Source organism: Mobula hypostoma, chromosome 24, assembly GCF_963921235.1.
Source record: "Mobula hypostoma chromosome 24, sMobHyp1.1, whole genome shotgun sequence".
Classification (NCBI taxonomy): domain Eukaryota; kingdom Metazoa; phylum Chordata; class Chondrichthyes; order Myliobatiformes; family Myliobatidae; genus Mobula; species Mobula hypostoma.
The window spans coordinates 33,711,083-33,733,621 of record NC_086120.1 but is presented as its reverse complement, the minus strand read 5'-3'; the positions used below and the strand labels follow the sequence as shown (position 1 = coordinate 33,733,621).

Sequence of the window (22,539 nt, the reverse complement as noted above, 5' to 3'; positions counted from 1 at the left end):
GTACTGTTCTAATGCAATCTGCCCAGTCTTTGACCCCAGGTATGTTATTCAAGTGGAAGTAGGCGGCAAGGGTTAAATAATACAGTAACACAGAAATGGTAACGCTCCACCGCACCTGCTTCGGAGTCTGAAGTTTGTCTCCGACAATTATGAATGTTATCAGCTTTCAAGAGCGGGGGGGCGGAGGCAGCAGGGCGACGTGCAAAGTCAGCACAAGTGTCGGGCTCTTAAAACGAGGCCCGGCTCGCCGGTCCGGCTGTACAGTACGTACTTCATTCCCGCCACCGCCGCAGATATGAGTGCAGAGACCAAGAAGCCAATCTTCTCGCAGGGAGAGGACTGCAAATCGGACTGGAGACTAGCGCGCGCCAAGTTCGATGAATCCGACTCCCACTTGGAGATCCTGGGGAAACCAGTCATGGAGCGTTGGGAGACTCCATACATGCATTCGCTAGCCACCGTCGCAGCCTCGAAAGGTAAACACTCAGTTACCCTCTCAACGTCCTTGTGAGCTCAACATTTTAAAATGCACCGATGCATTTGAGTGAAGATGTAGGTCACAGTTTTGCGGAAGTATATCAGTTTTACCAGAGGCATTAACTCTTTTTGAGAAGTTTTATTAACTGCTGGCCGGAGTCGTTGCCAGCTGTATTCAGAGCGATGCATTCTAAAAATAGCTCTTGTTATGGCAAACTAATTTTAGTTCGTTCAGCGATACATTCACCACTCAGATTCATGGACATATTTGAGACTGGGGTAAAAGGTCATGGATCCAACCCAGATGAAGGATTTAAATGCCTGAAATCAAGGCTCGTTCTTAGAAATGTCTTAGTAAGCCCACTTGGAATGGTGTGAAAAATGCATGAAGAAGGCGGGTTAGTTTATTACAGTTTGTAATCAGGGGATTCCCCCAGTATATTTATTGTGAATGAACATTTTAACATTTAACATGAACATTTTAGAATTTTGTGTCACTGAGCTGGAAGTGTGTTCAAGTGGCGATGCTACACTCTTTCCCTAGTCCATTTTTTTTCGCGCATTGGGGAAGAGGGAGAACACCTCCTCAGGATTAGAGGGACGTTGCATGCGTTAAGTTTTTTTTATAGACAACTTGTTTTAGGGTGCAGAGAGCGGGTGGAACAGTGTACAACAGTCTTCTACATTTTGGAAGGTCTTTTTAAAAAAAGCTTATAAATCATAGCGAAATTACTTTTTGTTCGTGTATGCGAACCTGGCAGAATGTCACCAACATTGGTCTCGTTATTGCATGTGTGAGGCTAGGCTGTTCTGAATGCAAACGTTTGCTTTGCGAGGTGGGGAATCCAGTCTCAAAGGTTAAAATCTGTTTCAGTTCCTTCAAGTGAAAGTGTCCTTTTAAACATCTTGATGTCAATTTTTAATTTTGAGTCTCAAATTATTTGACAAAATTACAAAGGCAGCTTTTAGTCGCAGGCACGCTTGTGTGATGAAGTCACTCGGAGTCATTCGAAAGTTGTCTGGAGGTTAATAGTGTAGAAGATTCTCCACTCTCCCGCGCCTTGCATTAGGGAGCTTGAAACCTGAGTCGCTTGTTCACTCACACGAGATTCCACAGAAGCTGGAAATCCAGAGAAGCACACATGACCTGGCCTGCTGAGTTCCTGCAGCATTCAGTCTATGAGACAGGTTCACTTGCAGGACCTGGTTGTTGCTGGCAAGATCAATATTATTGTCCAAGAGAAGGTGGTGGTACTACAGTCTGTCCAGCGAGGGGACTGTACTTCCCGTATGTTGTCGGGGTGGGCTTTCCATAGTTTATATTCGCTGAAAAGGAAGGAACTCCGAGGGAGCATCGCCGAGGTTTTAGAAATAGTATCATTTAGTACATTTCTGTGCACTTCAAGGATTAAGAAACAATGTAACGTAATGTTATTTTTAATAATCTCCAAAAGTTGCATCCTTTATCTTCCTCTTAATTAGTTACACAAGTGCCTCAAAATGTGTCCCTAGCACAGGGACAGGGGTCAGTGTGCAGATCTAACTCAGCAGCTGTTGTCCTCCATCAGCATCCCAGCTGTTTCACTCATTCATGGGGTGGGTAACAGGCTAGTATTTACTGAATTTGAATTAAGTGGCTGCTACATCGCAGGGGACAGTATCTCTAGAATTTAACTTCCTCGACTACTGTGGTGGGATCCAGTCTGTCTCTGCAGCAACGTGTAACCTTAATCCACTTTTGTATTGTAACAGCAATTTTTCAACATCCTCTTCCCTCTTCTTCCCCACTCTGCTCCCCCTTCTCTTCACCTGCCTATAACGCCCCCCCCCCCCCCCGTGGCCATCCTCATGGCCTACTCTCCTCCAGCCCTTCACCCTTTCCACCTATCACCTCCCAGTTCCTTAATCATCCTTCCTCCATCCTCTTGGCTTCACCTATCACCTTCTAGCTTGTACCCCTTACTTGCCTTCTTATCATGGCTTTTTTCATCTTTCTTTCCAGTACTGATGGTGGGTTTTGGCCTGAAATGTTGACTGTTCATTCATTTCCACAGATACTGCCTGATCTGCTGAGTTCCTCCAGCATATAGTGTTGCTTTGTAAGTGTAATATGGATTCTCTTTACACTGAGGTATCTGCAATGGTAGAAGTCAATGCACTGGGTTGAAGTGCAGCTAATAGGGAAGGGAGAAACAGCATTAAACTATTTGTTTGCTCTTGGACTAGGGGGGCGAGTTCTGGAGATTGGATTTGGAATGGCCATTGCTGCCACTAAGATTCAGTCCTTAAATATTGAGGAGCACTGGATCATTGAATGCAATGACGGTGTGTTTAATAGGTTGCAGGAGTGGGTGAAGCAGCAACCTCACAAGGTGAGTGCCCTCTTACCACACACTCGATAGTTCAGTGCTTTTTTCTGGCATCTCAGTCTTTTAAACACTACCCTTTCTATGGCTATAGACTTGAAAGCAGTAGCAGAGAAGGGAAACATATTCCTCCTTGAATTCCTCCAATTGAATTATGCCCTAGTATTTTAGATCTGAATATAATACTTTATTACAAATGTACTGTAAAAGTAACACAACAAAATACCCACATTAAGATGTTTCAATGCATTAATTCTCCCTAAATGAAATAGTCACTCTGTATTGTAAGCTTTATAAGTTTTCTAAAATGTTAGAAACTATTATGTATATACACAAATCTATCTTTCATGTACATGGCAAAGATAATAGAATGAAGTATATTGCAGACCAGCACCATGAGATTTGAAAAAAAATCTTTATACCAGTGCTTTTAAGAGCAATGCAGTTCATCCCCTGCAAATGTCCAAATAATTGAAAAGACAGCTAAAATTAATATTGACATTGTACACATATTTCAATGTAGGTTATTCCCCTCAAAGGACTCTGGGAAGATGTCGTCCCAACGTTACCAGATACACATTTTGATGGCAAGTTTCACTTTGAAATCTTTCTTCAGTTTTTTTTAAAACTTCACAATTGATAAAGTATACAAGCGTAGGATTCTGATTCCTGTCTAAAGTTCAATACTTTCTGTGTAGCTTCTCTAATATGGTGAAATATTCTCATGGAGGTTTTGAGATAACCAAAAGTTTAATGAAGGAAGAGGCTTTACAATAAGTCTTGCAAGAAAATGTAGAGAACTTAAGGGAATTCTAGAGCTCAGGCCTTGACAGCTGAAGGCATGGTTGCTAATGGAAGGAGCCGTTTAAATCGGGAATGAGAAAGTCTACTCTTTGAAAGTGGCAGAGAAAGTAGATCTAAGGAATGAAAATATATAGTTGTATTTTAAATTTAGTATCATTCTGAGATCTAATGATCAAATCATCACTGGAGTATTGATCTATAGAATTTGGAGAGCCTAGACTATTTTAGATTTATAATGGATTTGAGGACAACTGAATTTATCTTGCACTGGATTGAGTGGATTAAGTGTTAAAAGGGATTATTTTGGGGTAATTTCACCAAATCGTGTTGAGATTGGGAGGAGCATTTCTGTCTCTGCTGTGTTAGCCCATTCCAACTTACCAGTATGTACCTAAGAATTTGGTTTGAGGTTTGAAATTGTGGCTGGTGGTGAAGAATTGCTAAGAATCCTTGCTAGGGATACCTATACCAACCAAGATGATTCTGGAAATGTATACATTTGGCATATTAAGCAGGTACAATGTACAATAAAGCACTGTTGAAACATGAGACTACAGATCCTGGAATCTGGAGCTGAAACAAGTTACTGGAGGAATTCAGTGGGTTGAGCAGTATGGGGGGGAGGGGTGTGCTGCTAGGATTGGCAACATTTTGAGACCCTGCTTTGGGACTGAAGGTGGAGAGGGTAGTTAACCAGTATAAAGAGGGGAGAGATATGATGGGCAAAAGGACTGGAAGGGGACGGTTAAGTTTTGTCCAACAAACTTCTCATCTCTGAGACTATTTCACTATTTTAAGAAGCCTTACAATAAGATATTATTTAATCTCAGTTTAAAACAAAATGAGTAAAAACCTATAAGCGAGTGTTTTAAACTAAGTAAGGTGCTCTTTGAATTTAAATTAAACGTATCCCAGTTCTGCCATCCAGCTGTACAACCTCAGTCAAAAGTTGCCACCTTGATAATTGAAAGTTTTTGGCACAGTACAACAGCTATTTTATAAACAGTGCCTTAACAATGGTATGCTCAAGAATCAAATCCATTTAGATGTTTCAAAAAAAAACCTTTTAAATTGCATGTGACAAGCCATGATAAAATGCAATGGTAAAATATACAACTTCGGGGTCTCCAAAGTACTAGCAGTTTGAGTTTTTAAGAATGCAACTTGATTACTAAAATTACAGTGTATAATTGTTTAACATGCATATTGAGGGAACAATTTCTGCACACCTCCAATTGGTCTAAACACTTAGAATACAGAGAGTTAGTAAGTAACCACAGACCTAAATTAGAGCTCCAAGCCAAATGCTATTAGCAATCTGACCAAAATATACATGGCTTTGTGATCCTGTTGCAGAAGGATTGGTAGTTGTGCTGTCTGAACATTATCTGGACACATGTTGAAATTTGCTTTAGTCTCTGACTAAATCAGATTCCTGTTGGTAAGAGAGCTGCCAAGTGAGCTGGCTATTTTTCCCCCACTAAAGGTTGTTCTTGGGACTTTAAACAACCAAAATTAAGATCAAGTAGTTGCCTTTCAATTGGCAGCTGTGAGATGACTGATGTTTTACCAGTGAAATGGTGTGGGATTTTAAATGACATTATAAATATTTAAGGTACTGTGCCCTTTCCATCTTTTTGAGATTTCTTTTTCTTTGCTCTCCAGGAATTCTTTATGACACATACCCTCTGTCAGAAGAAACCTGGCACATACATCAGTTTGCTTTTATAAAGGTAAGCCTGGACCTATTTGGCCTAGGATTGCAATGGCAAATGAGTAGTGCTAATCGATGAACTCGCATGAGAAAAATTTGTGAGGCACGGATGATAAATGATCAGAATAGAGAATGTGTATGTGCAACAGAAACATGTCACTGCCTACAACTTCCACCTTGACTTCTGTACTCCCACACTATCTCCCTAGAATCAATTCCGAAAATAGTCACCCTCGTCACTCTCACAGTTCTGTCCCCATGTCTATGTTCAGTTATCTCCTTGTTCAACCTCTAATATTGGAATCTATATTGATTGGCAGGACACCAGCTTGGCAAGGATTAAACGGGCTGACAGGCCAGTTTTTAAACTGTAGTGCTCAAACACTCTTCTGACGCAATGCCGTTTTGAATGGTGAAGATCGTATGGAAGTAAAGGCAGCCAACAGCTAATGCTGACCTCTGTTTAAACTTTCTATTAGGAACACGCTTTGCGTTTGTTGAAGCCTGGCGGTGTTCTTACATATTGCAACCTGACGTCCTGGGGAGAGCTACTGAAGGGAAAGTACAATGACATTGAGAAAATGTTCCAGGTAGGAATCAAGCGAATTTATGCTCTTCCTCAAAACTATTGGGGAAAAAATTGTGGTCAATTTAAGTATTAATGTTTCTTTATGAAATAAAGATTTACTGTGATCTCAATCCCAGTGAACAGACTATAAGCGCAAAGCGTGCCCTTGCTGGATATGCTTGAATCAAATGGAAACGCATTCTAACACTGTTAGATTAAGAACAGGTGTTTGGGGGGTGGGGAGGGGGGTAGAGAAGAAATGCCTGAATATATGCATTTGGTCTGAGAAGTTTAAGACGGACACAGTGTTAGAAATGCATCCTCTCAGTCAGGGGTTCCCAACTTTTTTAATGCCGTGGACAAATACCGTTTAGCAAGGGGTCAGTGGGAACCCCCTGCTCTAAGTTAAAGAGTAATGCAAAAACGAAAGATACACCTGCTAAGACAAAAAGGGACCCTGAGTCTGAGCTGCAGGTGTAACTTTAAGCCATTGTGGTTGGACATCTCTTTAGAATTGCAATAACTGGCAGACAGAGTGACACTTAACCTCACTTGGGGCTTGAGTTCAGCTGAATGACACTGACTCTTCACTCCATGTTGCATGCATCAGAATCCATTTCACAAGCAGTTTTGTTTTCCCAAGGATGCGTTAAAGGGACTATCACTGTCAACCTTTCCCCACAGCCAGTAATTAAACATGCAGAGGGGAAAGGGCAGTGATTGCATAGCTGGCTATGTGGCTGCCTCTATTTCTTACTCTCCACTGTCTCTGCATCTCAGAGGACTTGTGCAACCATGGGAGAGATCAAAATTAATCTCAGTTGGAGGAGCCCTTCTTAACTTAAGTTTCAAATGAAGCTGTAAATTGTGCATGATAGAGATCACTTGATAGCCCTGGACACAATGGCTGAAGTTACAATGCATTGGGAGTGATCTAAACCACATCCACTTAATTGAAAGCTGTCAAATCTCCAGCTGTCACTACCTGTTTTGGTTCTCAGTGGCAGTAGGAACAACTTATTGACCCACATGGGCAGCTTTGCAATACAGAGTTCTGAGAAAGAAGGTTAAAGAGATTGTCTTAAAGACTAAACTGCGGAAGAATGAATTTATAATCACCAGGTCTTGTTAATAAATAGATTTGCTGATGGCATTAACTATTTATTGTGTTTTGGTAGTGTAGGGGTAAGTGCTGCTAGGGCAAGGGGAACTTCTGAACTGCAGATGGGATACTGGTTTAAAATCTCATTCAAAAGAGAACATCTTCAACAGTATATCTCCTTTGCCATCAGCCTCAAAAGTATGCACAGTTTCTGATGCATCTCATTAAAAGACATGAATGATTCTTAAGAGGCATCAATAGTTCAGCTGATCTCTGACTGTGATTTATTGTACAGAGTATATAAACCTTAAGTTTTTGTGCTTTACACTCTTGGTGAATTTGCCTAAACCTATTATCTACTGCTTGTGGAACACAACCATAATTTCATTTCAACAGAAGCAAACTTGCAATCATGCATAACTGTATGATATACAGGTGAGATTTTAAAAAATTGTATGGAAGAGAAAGAAGGAGCATTATTGTGGAAGTAAGTTTTATCTTGCCCAATGGCATTAACTAATGAGTACAATGAGAAGTGCTATTTCTCTCTCCTATTAACACCCACAATATTCCTCTAGAATTGTATAGGATTTTGCATGTTGAAACAGTTTTGTATTGGTAATAAAAATTAAATTTTTTGGAAAGTGCTGCATGTGGTATGATCTGTTGAACAACTCCACAGTAACATTCATGTTTAATCTGTCCAGGAGACCCAAGTATCGCATCTGGTGGAGGCTGGTTTCAAGGAGGAGAACATTAAGACCACTCTGATGGACATCACCCCCCCTAAAGACTGCAGATACTACTCTTTTCATAAGATGATCACACCAGCCATAACCAAACATTAACCAGTCAATCATTGAGATCTGCTATGTAGAACAACTATTTCTCATTGGGATTCAGTATGGTCATACAGTCACAGAACACTATAACACAGAACAGGCCCATCAGCCCATCTAGTCCATACCAAACTGTTATTCCAGCTAGGCGCACCTGGACCATAGCCCTCCATGTACTTATCCAAATTTCTCTTAAATGTTGAAATCAAACCCAGATTCACCTTTTCTGCTGGCAGCTCGTTCCACACTCTCTCCACCCTCTGAGTGAAGAAGCACCCTCTTGGGTTCCTCTTCAAATATCTTTTAAGAAAATTAAATTTTAATTATTAATTTTATCATATCCAACATGGATTTCTTTAGATCCATGGTGAACAGAAATGAAGGCAATAAAACTAGACTATCTGTGTCTATAGCAGCAGCTATCTGGATTTCAAAGTGTGTATTCCCACATTTGCCTTTCAATCTTAATCTTGCCCTCACTGGATGTCTTACTTTTTTTTTGTTTTAAGTATTTTAAGTAGGGATGATTGCAGAGCTGCTCTGGACCATTTAGGACAGTCCTTCCAGGTTACTGTACGTGTAATCTCCCTATGTTCAGAATCCACAGCTAGTGTCCTACTTGCAACTAATGTAATTGTGAATTCCCAATATGTCTAACTTGAGTGGAAGTAACCAATTAGTCTCACAGTAGCAAAATTTAACATAAACAGTTTTGCCTGCATGATTGCTAACGTTGGGGAAAACGGAAACTACTGCCAGATAGCGGTGTTGGGTACAATGTTGCAGCATTTTTTTACTGAGGGAAACTTGGAATAAAAACCTATCAAATAATATCGTGGCATCACATTCCTTGTATATAAAGTTTTCCTTAAATGTCTGATCTCCATCAGTACGCAAGACCACAGATTAGAAATATTTTCTTGCTGCTAGCTTTAGTCAGCTAGAACATTCACTGTACTTGAATTTTGCACTGCCACTATTCCTTTCTGTATCAATGGAGTTTTGCCAATTCTCCAGAAAGTTTATTGGGAAACAATTTCATCAGTATCAGAATGCAATCAATAGCAATGATAAACACGTCAAAGGCAAGGATATAAAGCGTTGTGGTTGCTTTGTGAAACTCATATCTTCTCAGAGCATAACACTGAAAATAGATGAAAGAAAAGCCATAGAAATGCTTCAATTTTAGAACAAAGTTTTATAGGACATTGATAAAGAATATCATTCTCCCCCACAGCGTCAGATCATTATCCACGAACCTCATAAATACTACTTGCAGTTGTACTATTTATTTATTTCCGATACCAAATCCTTATCCTTCGTTCTCTTTTTATTTTTTTCTGGAGCTGTAGCAGTCCATATAGAAGTGCTTCTGCTGTAGGTGGACAACCTAACATAAAAAGGACAACATCGGTTACCCAAGAAAACAGTAAATTACTGTTAGCAACTCATTATAAGGAATTTAATTTGAACAGAGATACAACCATTCTCTCCTTCCAACTCCCAAACAGCTTGCCCCAATATTCATTCGTTACAAACGTTGTTTTGTGGACTTGCATTATTCATCAAAGCTCACTGGACCATCTGTGGAGGGCCCAGTGTCTTCTTCGTCAGAACAATTCTAACTGTTACCCCAGCCGAGATCAATCTAGCAATTTTGACCAAGGAACAAGTTTGGAGTTGCTTGTTTTATCAACAGAGCCACTGTAAGAGCACAAGCAAAAGAAACACTAAAGGTCCCTGAAGCCTGCTCTGCCATGGAGTCATACAGTAAAGAACTTTTCAGCCCACCATGTTTGCACTGGCTATTAAGTACCCTACCATCATGTCATTCGATGAGATAATGGACACTCCTGTATCTTGTCCATTTTCAAGATAGGTCTCCACTTTATTTATGAGGAGAAGGGAGGAGCATGGGGTTGAGAGGGATAATAAGTCAGCCATGATGGAATGGCAAGGCCAATTTGATGGGCCAAATTCCCTAATTTTGCTCCTATGTTTTATAATACAATACAATCTGTATCAATTAGCCATGTTTAGTGAGATAGTGTGGCAATTTTCCTATGGTTAAGTGTACTTACCTGGAACATAAATATCCACAGGCACAATTCTGTCACAGCCTCTCACCACAGCATAGGAGTAATGGTAATAACCGCCACCATTTGCACAGCTGTTTGAAACAGAAACATTGTTAAGCTTGTACCGCGTGTGGGAAAACATTATTAAGGTATAGTTTAAACAATGACGCAGACTATGGTTAGTGCTCTCACCTGCCCATGGAGACGACATAGCGAGGTTCTGGCATCTGATCGTAAACCTGCTCAGCACAGAAATAACGAACAACAGAATTCACCTCAAACTATGTAATAACTTGGTTCATAGCACCGCATTTGCTTTAAAAATCATGTCATCACAGACCTTTTCTTTCTGGGGTTCAGTTTTGTTGAAGCCAACAGCAACAAGTTTAGTGTAAGCTTAAAATATGAGATGAGGCCAAGGGGTGACTTACAGATGTCTTTAAGAAGCAAATAATGTGGAATTCCAAAACTAGTGGTTATAAGTACAAGATAAAAGTGATCAGGATAAGTTTCTCTACAAGAGATGGATGTAAACCACAAAAGCTCATAGGAAGACTGGCACTGAACGAGTCTATATTATCAAAACACAGAAGAAAGGAAAATGATTTGGTAAAGAAAGACAGGATATTTGCATGAAGCATGAACCATTCAGGGTTAATGGCACTTTAGTACTGTAAACTCTGTGCAATGGAAAAGTTTTAAACACAGCCTAGCTCTGTACTCACTAAGCATAAATCATAGCTTCAAGAGTGACAGAAAGATGCCACTCATGGGAACTCTTTGATAGAGCTAACCAATTTTTTTTTGCTCTTTCGTTATATCATTGTAAATCTTTTACAAATAGATAGAAAAGCTTCCCTCCCTAAGATTCCCCCTCCCAAAGGAGAATTGTGGTGTTCCTTTTGCCACGGTCATGACGGCTCTGAGAAATAGTAACCACCTGTTGGCATTACTGTGTACCAGATGGCATTCACAGTATTTCCATTTCCGCCACTGCTTGTAAGGAATTTGTATGTTCTCCCCGTGACTACATGAGTTTCTGCTGGATGCTCCAGTCTCCTCCCAGCCCACGGATGTACACGTTGGTAGGTTAATTGGCTATTGTAAATTGGTTAGACTGGGATTAAATTGGGGGATTGCTGGGTGGTATGGCTCGAAGGACTTACTCCACGCTGTAGCTCAATAAATGAATGAATTTAAAATAAGTATCTCAGAAAGAAACACCATTTGTGAAATTACAGATTTTCAGAACCCTTTACTTGTTGATCATAAGTTCTATCATTGGTTCATGCCGTATATAATTTTATAGAGCAATTTGTCTTAGGAGGTGCAAGCATTGAACAAAGTTGGAAAACAGCAGGTCAGGCAGATAAGGGGCATCATATATTTCTAGCTTGTGACCTTCAGAGTAGTTCTGAATGAGACCATCCTGACATTTATTCTTCTCTTTAAGACATCGACTGGCCTATCCACTGTGCATTTTGAGTTTTTTTTGCTATTGTTTCAGCTTTACAGTGTTTTCTTTTTCATCAGTTAAAGTAGAAAACAAGCAGAAAGAACACATGAAGGGTCACACAGTTACTGAGGTTACCTTTCGAAGGGCTGGAGCCATTTTGTTTGTGAGGGTACCAGCCACTATCATAACATCCGACTGCCGGGGACTGGCACGGAAGACAATGCCGAACCTGTCCATGTCATACCTGGGTGCTGCCATGTGCATCATTTCAACAGCACAGCAGGCCAGCCCAAAGGTCATGGGCCACAAAGAACTCTGAAAATCAATTTGAAAATGAATTAAATCTCAGGAAAAATAGTGACTCAACAAATAGAACAGGGAAAAATATGGTTGCATAAAGTGAAATTAAGGTTTCTGTATTTGTTATTTCAAACTTAATCCAAAATACCATCTAAAGCAGGAGCTTCCAAACTTTTAAATGCCACAAACCCCTACCATCAACCGAGGGGTCCGAGGACCGCAATTTGGGAACCCCTGAAAGTCAACAGAGTTCCTTATTTCAATCAGGTCCCAAAGAGTCAAATATGACCAGTAAAAGCTAGTCATCATACACTGCAGGAAGTAAATACAGGTTGTAAATACAGCACTTACTCTCCGGGCCCAATTTAATAGCTCGTCCAGTTTTGTGACGACAAACTCCCCTTTGTTGCTGGGAAGTGAGAACTTCTTGCTGGGCATTGCAGCTTTCGATTCTTTTGCTACTGGTGAGCTGCAATCAAAGAATTCCACTTCTTTTTAGATAATAAAAAAATACAGTGATATTTATGACATATCATTGGGGATTATACAAGTTCAGTTGTATACTGTGGGACAACATTTTAATTACAAGGTGGTGAACCATGCTTTGAGTAACTGCCACTATTGTGGTGAAAGTACGCCTTCTGCATTAATAGGTAGGATCTGACCCAGAGAATTAATGGGAATATTTCCAAATCTTAAGAGACTTTAAGAAAAAAAACTTGCAAGTAGGGTGTTCCTATGTTTCTGCCACCCTCGTCCTTAATTGTAAAAATTGTGGCTTTGGGAAGGGCTGCCCAGTTAGCCAATGTACGTAATAGTAATACATTTTGTAGCTGTCATATACCACAGTCGCAGAGTGAATGTGGTGGAAGGAATGAATATGGTTACAATCAAGTGGGCTGTTTTATTCTAGATGCCGTCAAGCTTCTTAAGTGCAGCTGGTTTTGCACTCATCTGGGCAAGTAAAGTGTGTGCTATCGCAGAACCGTGCCTGAGATATTGTACAATGGGTTTATAGTGTCCGAAAGCCAAGATACTTATTACTGTACAAGCAACCTTTGATCTGTACTTTGTCACAGGTCAATAGAGGCCCCAACAATGACCTTCAACAATACTGAAGGCGGCTTTTATTCCCTCTTAACTCTTATACATTTCCAATATTTTATCTAATCTTATTTCATTAACTTCAAATGTCGTTATTGGCTTCTTTCAACTGAGCAAGTTTATTGACAGAAGATGCTAATAAGACAGCTGGGGAAGACAATAGACTAAAGTTGTCAAGGTAATGAGTAACCTGAAAGCCAGCAGTTGGAACAAAATTATACAAACAAGCATAATCAATTCAAACAAATGTCTACCCACATCTGTGGGAACAAAAGGAAGTTTCACTGCTTTTGTTTTAAAGTCATACTCAGTGCTGGAGTTGCAATATGTCTGGATGGAGCTTATGCTTGGCATTTTGGAGCAACGCGAAAGCTGGAGTAAAAGAATGATAATTTTTCTTCATCATTTTGTTCCAGTTGCCAGGTTTTAAAATATTTGTTACCATACCAAATACAAGGCACCTGTGCTCATATGAATATGAAAGAGACACGAAATATTCAGTGGCCTATGTTTCCCCCCCATAAACAATTACATTAATATCACTTTAAGTACAACTTAACCACATTGAGATATGACCGAAATGTTTTGTTTTAGAAATGATGCTCGAATTTACCTGCTTGCATTTTCTGTCCCTGTGGTCTGATGGAGACACCGTGATTGATTAGCAAGGAGTGAACTGGGTCTTAACAGAAAAATGATAGGTGTTAGATAAGATGTGAGGAGTAGGTGCATTCATTCCCTACAATGAAAAATATTCAGTTATCCAGAACAATTCATTTTTTTGGGAACTAGAAGAAGACATAATTTGAAGGGTGGAATACACAAACCTGGAGAAACACACACGGAACAGTTAAGTGGCACAGCACAAACTTCCATCCTGGAATGAAATGTCAGGAATATCCCGAGTCTGAAATATCTGCCAGCAACACAGGAAGTGCTGGAAACACTTGGCAGTCATTTTGAGGAGCATCTGTAGAGAAAGCAGCTGATGTTGCATCTGAACAAAAATTAGCTCAGATTCTCACCACAAATTAGGGCCTGGGTTCTGCACCTGAGCCTGATGGCACCCAACTGTTTATGTAGGATTATTATTTTATTTAGCAATACAGCCCTTTGAGCTGGGCTGCCTCACAAAGCCCCGACAAACAGTAACCTAATCAGGGGACAATTTACAATGACCAATAAACTCACCCGGTATATCTTTGGACTGGGAGGAAACCAGAGGACCCGGAGGAAACCCACGCATTCCATGGTGCGGACATACAGAGAACCTGAAATTGAACTCCGAACTCCCCAAGCTGTAATAGTGTCGTGCTATGCAACACGCTACCATGGATTTGGGTCAGGTCCCCAGGGTTGGGGCCGGGTTTAATTTTGTAGCTCAGTAGATGCTGCTTGAACTAGCAAGCATTCTATAGATCTTCTGGTAAAGTTCCGGTAGCTCCAGTATTTAGTTTGTGTTTAGCCTCGCCATCTGGGGAAACACTGAACAGTGATCGACATCTTTGCCACTGGACAAAAGCCAGGTTATGATTGCTTAACTGCTGAAGCAAGAGGAGGAAAGAGTGGGCTTCTAGCTCTCCTCACAGTAATGATGGGCTTTAACATCAACATACGTCAGCAATAACTGAAATGTAAAAATATTGCAGATCCCTAATCATGTGGTTAGTTAAAATGAAGAAAGAAATTGGTTTTTCCATTCACATGATATGTTTAACTTCAAATGTCCACAGCAGAAAGCTGACCAATATGTCGCAAGCAGGGTCACATCATTAACTTCTCTTTACACAACCTGGCTGCAATGTTTATGTAACACAAGATTGCATGTTTGCTGTTGTGTGCTGGGGCAGCAGGCTGAGGGTAGCAGACACCAACAGAATCGACTCATTCGTAAGGCCAGTGATGTTGTGGGGATGGAAATGGACTCTCTGACGGTGGTGTCTGAAAAGAGGATGCTGTCCAAGTTGCATGCCATCTTGGACAATGTCTCCCATCCACTACATAATGTACTGGGTGGGCACAGGAGTACATTCAGCCAGAGACTCATTCCACTGAGATGCAACACTGAACGTCATAAGTCGTCATTCCTGCCTGTGGCCAGCAAACTTTACAACTCCTCCCTTGGAGGGTCAGACACCCTGAGCCAATAGGCTGGTCCTGGACTTACTTCTTGGCATAATTTACATATTATTATTTAATTATTTATGGTTTTATATTGCTATATCTATACTCTATTCTTGGTTGGTGCAACTGTAATGAAACCCAATTTCCCTTGGGATCAATAAAGTATGACTATTTCAAAAGTTATGAAGGGTGAGGGAATATCCTGCAGGTGTGAAAGTCGTTGTACAAATATAGCTATTCTACAAAGTCGGATTCCACATGATTAGAGCAATGACAGTTTTTTCAATAAAAAAAACATCTCTAATTTACTTAACAGTCACAGGTACAAACATAATACTTATGATATAAGTAACAATTAAAACCCAGGAAAGAAACAAACACTAACAAAAAAACATGCATTCAAAAGTCCTCAACAACCCAAGGCAGACAGATAGGGAAAATTATTATTCATAGTCTGAATTGGTACCCGAATTAGAAATTTTCTTTGTCCTGGTAGCAAAAACTTAGAATTAAAAGACAGTCAGAATGAAACATGCAGAATAGACCCTTTAATCTCTCTGTTACTTGACAACTCCATGAAATCCTCTCAATTCTTAACTCCGGCAGAATTATTCCAATTCCACATTTGATGTCACCATTACATCACTTGCAGGATTGATTTAGCAGTTAAAATGGCGAAAGTAACAACTCTATCAGGGAGAGCTGAAAGTAATATATGTTGCCTTCAACTGCATCTCTTTCATTTCACACATGTCTGCTCTTAAACCATCCTCTCACCAACCTACCAGGGATAGGGTCCTCAACCTACTATCCCACCAGCCACTGCGTCCAGCACATAATTCTCCGACGGGATCCCACCAAGCATATCCCCACCCCCCACCCCCACTTTCTGCTCTCTGCAGGGATCACTCCCTATGCAACTCCCTTGTCCATTCATCCCTCCCCACTGATCTCCCTCCTGGCACTTATCCTTGCAAGTGGAACAAGTGCTACACCTGACCCTACAACTCCTTCCTCACTACCGTCCAGAGGCCTAAACAGTCCTTCCAGGTGAGGCGACACTTCACCTGTGAGTATGTTGGGGTAATTTACTGTTTGGTGGTCCCACTGTGGCCTCCTGTATATCGGTGAGACTCAACATAGATTGGGAGACTGCTCCGCCAAGCACCTACGCTCCGTCCTTCAGAACAAGCGAGATGTCCCAGTGGCCATCCATTTTAATTCCACTTCCCATTCCCATTCCGATATGTCTATCCATGGCCTCCCCCACTGTCATGATGAGGCCACTCTTGGGTTGGAGGAACAACACCTTATATTCCATTTAGGTAGCCCCTAATCTGAAGGCATGAACATTAATTTCTCAAACTTCTGGTAATGTGCCCCCCCCACTTCACCATTTCCCATCCCCTTTTCCCTCTCACCTTACCTCCTTGCCCACCCATCACCTCCCTCTGGTGCTCCTCCCCCCTTTTCTTTCTTCCATGGCCTTCTGTCTCTTTCACCAATTAACTTCCCAGCTCTTTACTTCATCCGTCCCCCTCCCAGTTTCACCTATCACCCGCTGCTTCTTTCTCCCCTCCCCCCACCTTTTAAATCTACTCCTCAGCTTTTTTTCTCCAGTCCTGCCGAAGGGTTTCGGCCAGAAACTTTGCCTGTAGTTTTTTCCATAGTACAATCTGCTGAGTTCCTCCAACATTTTGTGTGTGTTGATCAAATTTCCAGCATCTGTAGATTTTCGCGTTTGTGTTGCCAAGTTGCGTGTAATGTAATGTTAAAAAAGAGTGCAATACTCTATATTGGAGAATAGTTCAATCAATGTCATCTCACTTCTCCCCAAATCCTTGCTGGTTGCTATAGCAAAATTAGTAAAATCCCAGGATAATGCCCCTAGAATGCAAGCTGTGATTCCCTTTCATATAGTGTTTAATGTGCGTTGTACTCCAAGCATTTCGCTTTACATTCTCCTTCCTTCACCAGTTTTCTTTGCTGAGGACTGCGATTGATGGAAATTGTCCAATTAAGAAATTGAGATTCACGTACTCAGGGCTGCATACTGGAGATAAAAAGCTGAAACATCAGTTCGGCAGTGGGTTTTTAATTTGAGGCCAGAATACAACTGATCTAGGTCTCTACTCCCTGTATTACTAGGAGCACAAATGTGATGCTGAGATACATCCTAGGATGCACTGGGACTCATCATCAGCAATGTAACCTGTGGTCATCAGGTGTTTCAGATCTTTCAACATCAGACAACCTCGCCCAGGTCAGGTCCTGCTTGTGTCTCAGCAGCACTGGTCCTTGGCTCAAGCCTCTTAATCCATAACCAACTGGAGGCTTGCTCAGCAGCCTCTGTGACGGTCTTGATGGCTCTTTTCTTTGCAGCCCCTGTTATGCCAAGGAGAGAGCAGGTCCTGCACAGCGAGCAGCCAGCTAAACCACATCTATAGACTCACATCGTGCCCTCCACCCCTGTCTTTGGCACTGCTCTACCAGCTTCTGCTATTTGGCTTTAAAGTAAAGCAAAAGTAATGGATTTACCTGGAGACGAAATTCATGAACCTGCCAAGGCGGAGAACTGCAAGAAGCAAGTTTGTAGAAGACATAACTATAGTAGTAGTAGCAACAGTAATCTAAATAAGAAATGCATTTCTCATTATAGCCATTAAAAATCAAGTTATTAGCTTTATTCATGCAGTAAAATATCTCTTGATCATAACAGGATGGTAAATCAAAGTCTTCTTTCAAACCTCAGAAAATAGTTTGACTGGTTTATCAACAGCTTCACATGTCTAACATGTGGCAGTTGCATTTCAACAAAGGACTATTAACAACCTGTTTTTTGGATTACAAAGTTCTCTGACAGTTTTATTCACTCTCTTATTTATTTGCAGATGGTCTTGCACTTTGGTAGAAGGAATAAAGGCATAGATCATTTTCTACATGGAACAACTTTAGAAACTGGTGCAAAGGGACTTGGGCGCCCTAGTGCAGGATAGCCTAACAGTTAACTCACAGATTGTGTCGGTAATAAAGGTGGCAAATACAATGTTAGCATTATTTCAAGAGGATGAGACTACAAATGCAAGGATGTAACGTTGAGGCTTTATAAAGCATTGGCCAGACCTCACTTGGGGTATTGTGAGCAGTGGTGGGCCTCTTATCTGAGAAAGGATATGCTGGCATTCGAGAAGGTCCAGTGGAGATTCCCAGCAATGAAAGGGTTAACGTATCAGGAGTGTTTGATGGCTCTGGGTCCATACTCGTTGGAATTTAGTAGAATGGGGGGAGGAGGGTTGCAGGCATCTTATTGAAAGGTCTTGATAGAGTGGACAAGGAGATGTTTTCGATAGTGAGGGCACAGCCTCAGAATGCAAGACATCCCTTTAGAACAGAGATGAGGGGGAATTTCTTTAACCAGAGGTTGGTGAATCTGTGGAATTTATTGTTATACACGGCTGTGGAGGCCAAGTCATTGGGTATATTGAAAGCAGAGGTTGATAGGCTCTTGATTAGCAAGGGCTCCCGAGGTTACCAGGAGAAGGCAGGAGAATGGGGCCGAGAGTGATAATCAATCAGTCATGATTGAAAAGTGAACCAGACTTGATGGGCTGAATGGGTTAAATCTGCTCGTTGGCCTTATGATGTAGGAATTTCAAAATACATTCATAAAATTCTTTACATAGTTCAATTTAAACACAACCACTGTATATTGTTTCTACCTTTGTTAGTCATAAAACATTTAATTCCAAATAAAATTCTTTAATCAAAACAGCAACAGATGCAAAATCAATTAATAATGTAATGCTGTGAGAGGAAAATATGAAAATGAGATTCACACAACATACTCACCTTGCAAATTCAGATATTCCATATATATATATATAATAATACAGCACAAGAGCAGGCTCTTTAACCCACAATGTCGAGCTGAACTAATTAAAATAATTAAATATCTATGTAAACAAATCCCATCTACCTACACAATGTCCATATACACCCATTCTCTGCAAATTCATTTGCCCACTCACAGGATTTTAAATAACTCTACTGTATTTGCCTCCACTACCACCTCTGCAGCGCATCCGTCCACCGGTCTGTCTAACAAAACTTGCTCTGCACATCTCCTTTGAAATTTTCCTCTTCATGTTAAATGCATGTCTAAGTATTAGATATGTTGACCCTGGGAAAAAGATAGAAAACAATCCAAGCTTGCCAAACCTCTCCCCATAGCACATGCCCTCTAATCGGTAACACACTGACAAACCCCCTTTGCATCCTTTCCAAAGCCTCCATATCCTTCCTATAATGTTGTTCGTCCATCGTTGACGTCGAAGAGGACCTCGACACCATAATGATGGTGTCGAGACTAGCGCGTGATTTGGATTTAAGTGAGGGAGAGTTGCGCAGCGTCAGCCTCAGTCTCTCTTCCCAATTCCCATCTGGATCCAGTGGCAAGACACAGTCTAGACGGCTGGAGATGTGACTAGGTGCAGTGGATGACCAGGACGTCTTCTGTGTCTTGTCCTGCTTTACACGTTCCACGACGCTTGCAGAGACCGCCTTCTTGACCGTTGGACCTTCCGCTGGTCTCGTCCGCTCAATCCGCTGGAGTCTGTCTTCACGTGCTGGGATAGACAACTCCCTATCTCACCGAGGGTTTGAGACCCGTCGGCTACCCTCACCTGGTTTAGCCAGCTTGTCGAAGCCGTTGCCCGGGGTGTGGCCGCTGTCACATGCAAACAGCTACGGGGAGCCACAGGTGAGAGCTGAGTGCCAGGTGGGGACCAAAGGTGGACTAACCGCCCTGAAAAGGACGCGACATGTAGACCAGAACTGAATGCAATACTGCAGATGCAGCTTAACTTGAGTTTTACAAAGTTGCAACATAACTACCTGATTCTTGAACTCAATACCTCAATGAACAAAGGAAAGTATGCCAATATTCTTTACCACCTGATCAATCTGTGCACACACTTTCAGGGAGCCAAGGACTTGGACCCCAACATCCTCTTGGACATCAAGTTAAGGGCCCTGACATTAACAATGTACTTTCTCTCTACATATAATCTCCCAAGGTGCAATTTCTCCACCCAATTTGCAACTGATCTATATCAAGCTGTATCCTATTCCAGGGGTTTACTCATGGTACTTCTGGGGGCATATTCTTAAGTTATAGCATATGGCAAATATTAAATTCAACATAACCAGTCTTCAGATCCTAATGTGTCTTGTAGATTGAGTTTAAAATACAGCTCAGAACAATGGTCTTTCTGGAGCTGCAGACTGGGGTCAATTACAAACCAGGAAACATCCCATTGACCTGAGAAATCAGCAGATGCATGAATGCAGCTCAGAGACAATAGTGATTAACATTCAATCTAGAGTTTCTGAAGTGTTGGTGTGAAGATCTAGGTGTCTGAACATTATATGTAACTCAAAGGAAACATTATCAACCCAAAGTATTGAAGTAAACAATGTCATTGTAACTATTGAAACTGTATTAAGTTACCACTGATCTCAAGGGTATAAAAATATGATGTGGTTTGCAGTTATGAGCCTCTTCTTCCAAGAGTGTCTCCAGTATTCTGCCTGCTCATTTTGCTGAATAAAGACGGACATATCCACCAATTTCAGTATCTCTCCAGTGACTTTGCTCACAGTCACAAAAGACCTATTGCTTTACTGGTCCACGGCATAAAAAATGTTGGAACCCCCGTTCTACTCTATCCACATCATCACAAATCATTGTATCATCTGCCCGAACACATTTACATTTTATTCAGGTCATTTAGGTATATCACAAACAGCTGAGATCCTTGTACAAAGCCTTGTGGAACATCACTGGTCATAGACTTCCAGCCAGAATAAGTTCCATCGGCCACTACCTTACTTCTATGGGCAAGCCAATTTAATACACTCTAACAAGATCCGTACTTAAACTTATCTTTAGCTACCTGCATAGGACTGTAGATTTTGAAAGCTGCAAAGGTATGTGTATTGGCCATTGTGGAAAACAAGAGTAGATTTTGATTTTGGTGTCATTATTCAACAATAGGAAGTACTGAACCACTTCCATAGGAGCAAAGGGCACAAGAAAAGGAGATACCATTAAAACAATGTTGAGGATAAACTGACAGAGCAAAAAGATTAAGAAGAACTTGTCGACTGACAGGGTATCCTTTACCACAGGAAGTGTTTGAAGCAAAGGTATCAGCCAGGTTTTACGGGATAAATGTTGGAAGCAGGGTAGTAATACGCGAGTCCAAGTAGTAAGAAGATTGGTTTTGATTACAAACTCAAATCACTCCAAAGCACTTCAAACTTTTGCAGAGTCATCACCCACTACAAGCTCCCACAAACACAAACGTAACAAAGTCCAGATCATGAAAGGAGAGCTCTGGCCGGGAAGTGGGGAACACTGTTCTTACTCTCTTCCAATATAACAAAAGAACTTCAACTGCCAGAGCAGACAAGATCGATTTGACTTGTCCAAATCATGGCACCTCCGGCAGTGCGTGCTGAAACTGCTGAATTTTTTCTGGATACATCTCTGTACAAGCTGGATCCGGTTTCAATGGCTACAAGTGTTTAATAACAAAGGAAAACAAGGCATGGGATGGGGGGGCGAATAGTGGGGCCGGTGGTGGGCGCATGGGGAAGCGAGGGTGTGAGGACAATGGGGTCACGGGGAGGGGGCGAGGGCAGCGGGGTGGGTGGGCAGTGGGGCACGAGGGGAGGGGTTAAGGACAGCAGGGAGAGCAGTGGGGGCACGGGGATGGAGTGAGGACGGCGGGGTGGGGAGTGGGGGTTATGGGCGGCAGGGAGAATAGTGGGGGCACGGGGATGGAGTGAGGACGGCGGAGTGGGGGTAACGGGCGGCAGGGAGAAGAGTGGGGGCACGGGGATGGAGGAGGAAGGTGGGCGGTGTGTGCACAATGTACAGTTTAAATGCAGCATCTCGCCGCGTTTGTTTGAATGTTGCGAGCCCGACGCCGTCAAGGTCAGCGTAACTCGGGCGTTCTGCAAGGGAAGAGCCGCACGCAATTAAAGCCAGCCTCCACCGCCGGGCGCCTGCTATACACCTCGGCCACAAACTCAGGGCATAGGCTGAGAAACAGAAACCCAAACACGAACAAGACCCTGCAAAACCAACCACCAAAATACTCACCGCCTACCGACGCCATTTTGACCGGAACCTAATGCTACTCCGAATGATGTCCCCAACCTCCAGAATATGCAGGGTGTTGGTAGAAGGTTCCGGGCTAATAAAAATTAAACATAAACAGAATTAAAATTAATGAAAGATTGTCTGAAACGAAGTCTAGTTTCTTAGGTTGTAATCATTATCATCATCATCATCGTCAGGTGCCATGCCCAGTTTGAGCTTTGACTACCATGGCCCACAGACTCCTGTTTCTGGTCAAGTGGATCAATTCATGGTTGTTCATTTCTAGTTTTCTGGCTGCTGTCTCCATCATCATTTGTCTTTGCCTTCCTCTTGCTTTCTTCCCTTCAATCTTTCCCATAATTACCGTGCATTCTCACTCCTCTTTCCTAATGAAGTTACGTTGCCTTTTCATGATCTCATACATTATTTCTCTTTTTGT

General features: G+C 41.7%; 2 protein-coding genes across 2 annotated transcripts; one reads left to right on the top strand and one right to left on the bottom strand.

Annotated features, from left to right (window-relative positions):
* The first annotated feature begins 204 nt into the window (after positions 1 to 204).
* gamt (guanidinoacetate N-methyltransferase) lies at positions 205 to 9,041 on the top strand. Its single transcript, XM_063032598.1, has 6 exons — positions 205 to 476; positions 2,704 to 2,849; positions 3,367 to 3,430; positions 5,313 to 5,380; positions 5,841 to 5,951; positions 7,739 to 9,041. The coding sequence occupies exons 1-6, from the start codon at positions 296 to 298 to the stop codon at positions 7,877 to 7,879; spliced, it is 711 nt and encodes a 236-aa protein (XP_062888668.1). The 5' UTR covers positions 205 to 295; the 3' UTR covers positions 7,880 to 9,041.
* A 7-nt stretch (positions 9,042 to 9,048) lies between these two features.
* On the bottom strand, positions 9,049 to 22,173 carry ndufs7 (NADH:ubiquinone oxidoreductase core subunit S7). The gene is made up of 8 exons (XM_063032597.1): positions 22,101 to 22,173; positions 17,471 to 17,507; positions 13,422 to 13,490; positions 12,056 to 12,173; positions 11,540 to 11,719; positions 10,141 to 10,187; positions 9,952 to 10,040; positions 9,049 to 9,260 (listed from the first exon to the last, which is right to left on the bottom strand). Exons 1-8 carry the CDS (start codon positions 22,114 to 22,116, stop codon positions 9,163 to 9,165), a joined length of 654 nt encoding a protein of 217 aa, XP_062888667.1. The 5' UTR covers positions 22,117 to 22,173; the 3' UTR covers positions 9,049 to 9,162.
* Positions 22,174 to 22,539: the final 366 nt, after the last annotated feature.

What these genes read in the sequence shown, in the direction of transcription:
- gamt (XM_063032598.1), top strand. Translation starts at nt 296, where the DNA reads ATGAGTGCAGAGACCAAGAAGCCAATCTTCTCGCAGGGAGAGGACTGC. An exon ending in CACCGTCGCAGCCTCGAAAG is followed by an intron (nt 477 to 2,703) that starts GTAAACACTCAG and finishes CTCTTGGACTAG; the next exon opens with GGGGGCGAGTTCTGGAGATT. An exon ending in TGAAGCAGCAACCTCACAAG is followed by an intron (nt 2,850 to 3,366) that starts GTGAGTGCCCTC and finishes ATTTCAATGTAG; the next exon opens with GTTATTCCCCTCAAAGGACT.
- ndufs7 (XM_063032597.1), bottom strand. An exon ending in TATTAAATTGGGCCCGGAGA is followed by an intron (nt 11,720 to 12,055) that starts GTAAGTGCTGTA and finishes ATTGATTTTCAG; the next exon opens with AGTTCTTTGTGGCCCATGAC. An exon ending in TATGTCGTCTCCATGGGCAG is followed by an intron (nt 10,041 to 10,140) that starts GTGAGAGCACTA and finishes TGTTTCAAACAG; the next exon opens with CTGTGCAAATGGTGGCGGTT.